Consider the following 8,825-nt stretch of genomic DNA (forward strand, 5'->3'; position numbering starts at 1 on the left):
AGCTTCTAAACTCACTTCTCTAAGTTCACTTATACTCTTTGATGAAATGCCGAGTGCGGGGTTTACTCATTAGGCACGTGCAGATTACAAATTTGTTATATTAAGTAAATGTTGACGGCAGAAGCCGATAACAAAACTGTAATTTTCTCATTTTTTTTTACTTTTCATATGAAATGTTAAACTCCGCACTCCGTTATTATATATACCTTAATTGTGGAAAAGGATTTGTTGATATCTATAATCAACAAAAAGATTTTGCATTTTAACTAATATTCGCATTCTGTCGGTAATCCGGCATCCTCTTAAAAATCATTTCTTAGACCAGCCAAAGACGTCATTTTGAAGACGATCTAAAGTCGTCCAAATAAAGTCCTTTCGTAATTTGTAACTTGTAACTTGTTATTACGGTTATAGTTCATTTGCTTATCGCTATGTGGTGCTATTCACTATACTCGTATTCAAGTTTTTATCATAAAACCTACAAAATACGGCTAATAACATTGTAACAACTATTATTATTCGGACAGGAATTGTCCAAATAAGTAAAAATGGTTCTTATTATTGTCTACTTAAGATATAAACTTCCATATAAATAAAATTTTTAATCTTATAAATTAAATTATTTAAATTTATCTATATATTTTATATCCATATATGTTATTATATATTAATAATGTGATTGATCTTATCTTTGCCGTAAAAAAACGTTAGAAAATGACGTTCTGTAGATATGACATCGACGTCATTTTCGGATTTTATGAGATCTAACTTGGAACGTTTTTAATTGATCATATCGTAACAAAAATTTTGTGACAATATTCGTCATTATAACATCATTTTGCTATTTGAGTTTTCCCATGATAGAAACTTAAATATGAGACAGATACGTCGTATAGCGGTAAACAAAAAAACTATAACCCGATATTACTATCTTATATAATTTCGGTGTATTTCTGCCATTATTTTATGACAATACACCATGTTATGTTTCTGCTGTTATCTTTTGAAACGGCACCGAATGTTAGATTTTTGCTGCGTTTTTGCCGTCGCCGTGCTTGCAGATGAGCTTCTAACGATATTTTGCCAATATAACTTGATATCATATGTTCTACTCAGTTCTGTTGACATATTGTACCAGAGCACGCAATACTCAAATTCTACTATTTTTATGTGTCAAGAACTTCTGCTTTTTTAAATTTTTGCAGCATTTTTTGTAGTATATTATGATTGCATGGATTGCTCGTTTTCTGCTGCATTTTTGCCAACACTAACTAATAAGATGGCAGATCATATACTCGGTTACTGTCGGAGTTTTACTAACTAATACGTAGCGCACAATTTGTAATATGAGATCGCAGATTTGGTTATTTGTGGATAATTTTATATATTTATAAATTTGATATGAATTATTATATGCATATATTGACTTTTTTTCCGGGAAAACATGAAAGGATGAAAATAATTTAAGGATGTACTGGTACTAGCATTCTAATTTTATTGACAATACCCTGAAAATTTAATAGATTGTTTCTATTTATTATCTGAACACGTATATAAAACCTGAAGACGATTTCCTAACCGATTCCCGAATTATCCAACTTTAATTTTGCATGCGTTCTTATGGAGTAGCAGCATATTTCCACTTATATAAACGAAATTATAAGCAAGCACCATTGCCAATATTCGGAAACTTTGTTTGTGAATAAATAAAATACTGAGCAACGTTTTTAAAAAAAGTAGATATCGATTCACTAACTCGTTATCGAGTTATTAATGAAAAGGCAATGCAAAATTCCGAAAATGACATTAAATATTAAAATACATTAAATATTACTAATATACGCAACATTTTTTCGTTTTTTACAGTTGGTTTTAGATGAAATTTACGTCCAAAAATTTTTTGCTGACGATCATAAAATTTTCAAAATATGCAAATATATTCATTTGTAGTGCCAAAATCATATTAATTGGCATTATTTAAGTCCTTTATACGATACGAGCATATATGGTGCATATCTTAACTCTCAAAAGCATAGAATTTCATCATCAATTTCAAATTGAAGTAACTTTTGTCTGGGATTGTATAGCCAGTACATCTTTAATAGGATTTTGTATAATTAAACTCTCTTGATATACAATCTCACCATGCTATATATTTACTTCAGATTAACGTGAAACTCACGATTTAATTTTAACGATTTTACGATTTAATATTTATAGTTTAGACTATAAACAAGATTTATAGTTTATTTTAAATGAGAACTCGTTTGAGGGAAAAATGATATACCTGAAAAGCCGCGTTCCAGTTGAATAAGCAATGGGCCGGAAGTGGCCGCTCGCACCTCTTCCATGTTTGCAACATCATATTCAATTGTGAGGGACGTAACAGGTGCATCCGAACTCTTCTTAAGTGCTCGCTGTGCCTCCGCCAAAGTAAGTCCTCGCAATTCGGTGTCATCTACCGCCAGCAACCGGTCACCGGGCCTGACTCTTCCTTCTTTGGCAGCCGGACCGTCCGTTTTTACTCCCGTCACCATCAGAGCTTTCGACACTCCACCTCGAAGAGTTACACCGAGACTGCCATTCTCTCGCTTCACCCTCACTTGCGCGACTTTCGAAGAAACACTGAACGGCGATGATAAACCGATGACATTTATCGCTTCTTGATCGTTCGACAGCAAAAAGCTGTGAGAATGGTATTGTATTTGTGCGAGTGTATCTTCCATTCTGGGCGAGTCGGAATTCGCGGATGTAGCGATGCTTCCCGGTCTGGCACGGCTCTTGTGCGAGCCCATAGTTGTTAGTCTTAATGAACTGAACATCCTTGTTGATCTGTTTACTTGATTCCGGATTACGATCCGATATATTTTGCCCGAATTAATTCAGCAAAACAATTTTCATTATCCAAGAAAAAAGATCTTTTAATGATGATTTCTTGCTATCTACTTCTTTTTTTTTGTTTATCACCCGAGAAAAAAGTCCATATATAATCGAATATAAATATAAAGATATATAAAAAATGTGTTCATATGTATGTTTTCTTTCTCTTGTATAATCTTTATATGTACAGGATATAATAAGAAGTATAATTAAATAATGATTAGAAGAATAATTTGTGCATTGTTCTTCTTTGGAAAAAGTAAAATTTGAAAAAGTAAGAAGAAAAATTACCTATATCTATAATCATATGTAAATATTTATATACGTATATAATTATTCAGATAGACAATACACTGTCGAGAGCAGATCTTGTCAAATGCCTGTTACAAATTGTTGTCAGCAAAAAGGTATACAAAGCTACAAATTTAATACAGAAACTGTTATTGCCGATTAAGTGGCAGATTGACGACAGAAATCGAACAAAATCTCTCTGCATTTTCTAATCATTTAAATAGAATAGTAATGTACGACGTCAGGTTATGTTAATAAGCTCGGTTTCTGCCGCCAAACTGCTGTCAGATTCTATGATCTAGGCTCTGTTTGCAGATCACAAATCTAATGTGGACATAATTGATGCCAATTCACTAGTAACTTCTTGGCAATGAATAAATGCTGACATTGCTGACATATACGTATTTTGCTGGATGGATGTGGGCAATTTTTTCACGCACTTCTTTAAATTTCACTTTTTCTAAAAAAGCAATGCGAAATTTATTTTTATAATTATTTTTCAATTATTTTTCTTATTATTTTTCTTGTATATATGCATATACGAGATTATACAAGAAAAAGGAAATATATGTGGACATATTTTGTATATAATTATATTATATTTGGTTATATATGGATTTCTTTTCCTGAGTATATATACGATTGTTGACTATAAGCATTTCAGTTGAGAACAGCGAAATCATTCACAAATCACATACATATGCAATTTGTACGAAAATTTCGGAAATTACCTGCTTCTTTAAAATGCAATCTTCTTCCTTGCCGATTTATATAAATATATATAAACATCCTACATTACGTTATACGATGATATAATAACATAATCGAATGATGAGCATCCTCTAGATTAAAGCCGATTATTAATGAAAAATATTTATATAAAAATATGTGTTTTTTTATAGCTACTTTTTAATATCTAATAATAAATCTACCGTAACTAAAACTCGTGTGTAAATCAATGATATATATCAGTTTTTAGAGTAAATTAGAAAAAAAACTAAATCTTTCACTGACAGAAGCAAAGAACAACAAATATATAAAAGATCAGATCTTAATGGCACAATCAATAATTCTTTTTGCTCACGAGGTAAACAAGTTGTCTTTGTTCGACAGCTCTCTAGCGCAGCGTGAAACCACCGCGCTCTTACCACGAACGAAACTCTTTAGAACTGAGTGCAGAGCTATAACGACTCACGATGTGGCTTTCAAAAATAACTCCTTCAATATAGGGCCGTATCATCGTGCAGACGAACGGATCTATTTATACGTATGATGACATCCGCATCTTTGCTTCACTTGAAAACTTATGCGGCCCTGTGCGGACGCTTCGCAGTCGCCGTAGCGTTAAATGAGATCGTGCTTCTCATTAAATCTTAGGCTTAGCTGCATTCGTTTGAAATGCCTAATACTCAAGTACTCAAGTTAATTGATTCAAGCATAAGTTATAAAGAAAGGAATACATACATTTTTATTTTATTTTCTTTCTTTGGAAAAACAATAATTTTTATACAAAATATGTGTTTATGACAAGTAATCATATATACAAAAATATTGGAATCTTCTAATAAAAAAATTAAATATTATTTCATTAGTAATGTGTAATTGAAGAAATTATTTCCACTGTATTTCTACTCATAATTTTATTAATAAGTATTTGGAAATAATTTTACAGCTTGTCATGTCAATGACCATTATATTTCGAACAAATCAGTATTACAACAAATTTATACAGAATTGATATGCAAATGTTTGTTTGAAATATACTTTAGCATCGGCAAGTATATATATATGTGCGTGTGCGTGTGTGCGTGTGTGCGCGTGGGTGCGTGCGTGTGGGGGGAGGGGGGGGGTAGGTGCCGGCGTGTGTGTGCGTGTGTGTGCGTGTGCGTACGCGCGCGCGCGTGTGTGTACACTATATACAGGATGTTTCATTTTAATCGTCCCAGACAAATATCTCGAAAAATATGAAAGGTATGGAAAACCGTTTCAGATAAAAGTTGTTTGATCCGAAGGGGGACATAAGATGGTGTCATTGGTTTGACCTTGAGTGAATGTGCCAAGGTCATATGGAGTTCAACTTTATTTTTTTTAAAGGAATCCTATATTTCTTATTGCATATTCTTGTAGCTTATCTCGAGCTTTTCAAAACACTATAATAAAGTATTTTTTCATTAAGTATTTTTTGAGTTATTTTATATTTTAATCTGACATGTTTTGATATAAAAAATAAAATATCTCGTTATATTGTTATTTTAAAGATATTTTATTGATTTATTATTTTTTTAGTTTATCTTATTGTTAAAAATTATTTGTTAATTATTAATTTGTAAAAGCAAAAATACTCGAAAATGTTGCTACATATTTATTAATTGACTTAACGTTATTATTTTTTATATCTTTTTCCATATGCGATATTTACAGGGTTGGGAAAGTTACTTTATAAAAGTAACTCGTTACCGTTACCGTTACTCAAAAAATAACGAGTCGTTACAATTTCCGTTAGTTTTTTTATATATAACAATAACTTTACATACAATTTTTTTAAATACAAGATTAAATTAGACACTAAAAATTTTTAAACATTGTCTTACAAAGAAACAAGATACCAAAATGAGCTTTGAGTAGTTTTCATGTAATGCTGCATTCCAACACTCTTATCAATATTTTCCTTTGTATGAAAATTATACCGAGTAAATTCAAAAAAAAAGTAACGATAAAAGTAACTGTTGAATTCGTTACTCGTTACCGAAAAATGTAACGAAGTTACTTTTTCAGTTACAAACAAAATTTGTAACGCCGTTACCGTTACAGTTACCGAAAAAAAGTAACTGTAACGGTAACGGCGTTACAAGTAACGCGTTACTTCCCAACCCTGGATATTTATGTAAAAAACTATGGTGAGAGTATGTATTTGTCAATTTCTTGATGATCTGAAGTTAATATGTACAGTGAGCACGGATCCAAATAAATGCGAACGAGAGAATACATGATCTAAAAAAATAAGGAAAAACAAATCGCAAGAGAATTGCAAGAGCGAATAAGAGTGAAAGAGAGAATCTATGAAAAATATATATTTATGAAAAAACAATATTTAAGTAATGACAAAAGAGAAAGGCGAAAATAAAAAAAAGTTTAAAAACATAAACTAAAAATAGTCTGTCATTTTAAAAACAAATCTCCTAGAGGTAATAAAAAATAAAGAAAAAAAAGATGGAAGCTGAAATGATTTATTATTCGTAAAAAAAATATTTCTAAAAAAAGAAATGGAAGAGCAAAGTTACAGATGTGGGAAAAATAAAAGGGAGTTGATCGAATAGAGAGGAACAAATACAAAGTAATACAAAACAGATGTAAATATATATGTGTAAACTAGTATTCATTTGAAGAAAAAACTATAGATTCCATCACTAATTAAAATAATAAGGCATTTCACATATTAATGATTGCGGTAACATGAGGTCGAGACTTATAATGACTGTATGCAAGAGGTAAAATAATTACGCATTGCGCCAAAATTTATACCAGAATAAGAATGATCAATACTTTCCATTTGCCTCACTACTTTACCTCATTAATAAAATTAAAATAATATAACACAATATAATGATTTATAATTCCACAGGTACGATGCATTACATTTACATATGATAAATTCAAAATTGTATGTAAATACATGCATTTTATACATCCGATGAAATGTCTTGCATATATTTACACGCAATTTATTTTGGATACACATGGATTTTACTTTTGAAAGTAAAGCATTTTATCTTATATATATCTCTATTGAATTTGATTGCTTAAACTTATATTTGAGTTATATACTGATGAACATGCGTACCTGTTCAAAAATTATTTTAAATTTGATTTTTAATGTTTTTTCCGATTGATTTATATAATAGATATTTTAAATAATGGGGAGAAAGAGAGAATCTCTTTAATCTTTAATAGATAAACTACAGTATATATTTAATTAAATAATCAGTTAGGAGCAATCTACGAATGCAACTACGAAAACAGTTCACTGAATTAAATAAATATTTAATTGTATGTAAATGTTACAACTCTCTATTATGCTCTGCCTATAATATAAAAATTATATTTTTATATGCTTATAGTCCGTATAGAAATACAATCTTATGTTAAGCTAGCCTTTTGCAATTTGCAATATTAATCAATTTTTTATTTATATTTACATATTTCGACAAAAATGAAAAAAACAAAAAAAATAGTTATGAAGTTGAACATATTTTATATATTCATTAATATACATATAATTAATTGTACAACTACACACAAGAGATGCTTTTTCTTAACACACACAGAACTGATATGCATTTTTCATATACACGTATATTCCGACACATTTATTTAAATTCATGTCTTAAGACATCCTGTTCTCGAGTGTAACAAGAAATATTTTTGTAGAAAGTATGTTATTTGTACTTTATATAACTAATAATATACAATATATACAGAGTAAGTCGAGGGAAAATGCCATGTCGAGTAAGATGCCACTTTTCTATAATTTTTAAATTTTTTGATAAAGGGTACCACTAATCTATTCAGCTGATCGCGTTTAGTATAGGTGACGAAACGACAATGGTTATTATGTAGTCATAGTCGGTTCTTGACGCTATATTTTTGAATTAATTAAATTAAGTTAAAAAATATGTCTTACGTATAATCAACATATAGTTATAATCATATTAAGTTATATGGTTGTCCGGTATCTTACATTTGTAAAAATCTTTTGTTGTTGTTACTGTTAAAATAATAAAAGGATTAGACTTTTTTAATTATAATCAATTATAAAATAATTAAATATAATTAACGATAGAGACAATACTTTCGATTTCTTTTATTTTTTTTTCGCTCATAATTAATAATTACAAAAATATTGATTTTCAAAATTAAGTATGACATCTTTCCTCGAGTTACCCTATATATATAATTATATACATATGTATGTATCAATAAAATATATATAAAACTATTAACGAGTAATTGCTTTGCTTATTACCGATATATAATACTTTTGTATATCGGTACATGTATAGGATAATAATTAGGAAGTTGCTAAAACTATTTAGTAACTTCCTAATTATTATCCTATATTTAGCTATTATTTGGAACCAAATAAGTAAAAAATAAATTGTTTTGAGTACAAGAAATCTTAATTTAATTAGCATACAGTACTAAAATTATATATACGTTTGTTTCCAAATAACAACGGAATAGTGAATGACAAGAAAGTTGCTGAAATTATGACTACTGTCTGTCTGCTATCTATCTGTTGTATGTGATTGCTATCAGCTATATTGCTGATTATAAAAATAATTTGATAATCAAATTTTGCCCACCACTGTTTTTACATTATTTTTAAATGTAAAAATTTAATTATTAAATTATATAATTTTTGTATTGTATGCTAATAAAAAATTAACAGGTTTCTTGTACTCAAACTAGTTTAATTTTTTAAATCCTGCTCATTTGTTTTCAAATAACAGCCAAATAATTTCAGTAATTTCCTAATTATTATTCTGTATATTTGTTTTCAAAATGTCACAAATTATATTCGTTATATATTATTCCTTCTTCGGTTCATTTGCCCAAATACAAATCTTTAACATATGTGTGATTTTTTGCGAGCC

General features: G+C 29.4%; 1 protein-coding gene across 1 annotated transcript in view; it reads right to left on the reverse strand.

Annotated features, from left to right (window-relative positions):
- LOC115243759 (glutamate receptor-interacting protein 1-like) overlaps nucleotides 1–4,342 on the reverse strand; it is an 8,285-nt gene extending 3,943 nt beyond the window's left edge. The window contains exons 1-2 of the mRNA XM_029820954.1: nucleotides 4,256–4,342; nucleotides 2,288–2,945 (exon numbers count right to left, since the gene is read on the reverse strand). Coding sequence (XP_029676814.1) covers nucleotides 2,288–2,822 — 535 coding nt within the window. The 5' untranslated portion in view covers nucleotides 2,823–2,945; nucleotides 4,256–4,342. The remainder of the gene's footprint in view (nucleotides 1–2,287; nucleotides 2,946–4,255) is intronic.
- Nucleotides 4,343–8,825: the final 4,483 nt, after the last annotated feature.

The sequence above is a fragment of the Formica exsecta genome, unplaced genomic scaffold (genome assembly GCF_003651465.1).
Source record: "Formica exsecta isolate Colony F162 unplaced genomic scaffold, ASM365146v1 scaffold731, whole genome shotgun sequence".
Classification (NCBI taxonomy): Eukaryota; Metazoa; Arthropoda; class Insecta; order Hymenoptera; family Formicidae; genus Formica; species Formica exsecta.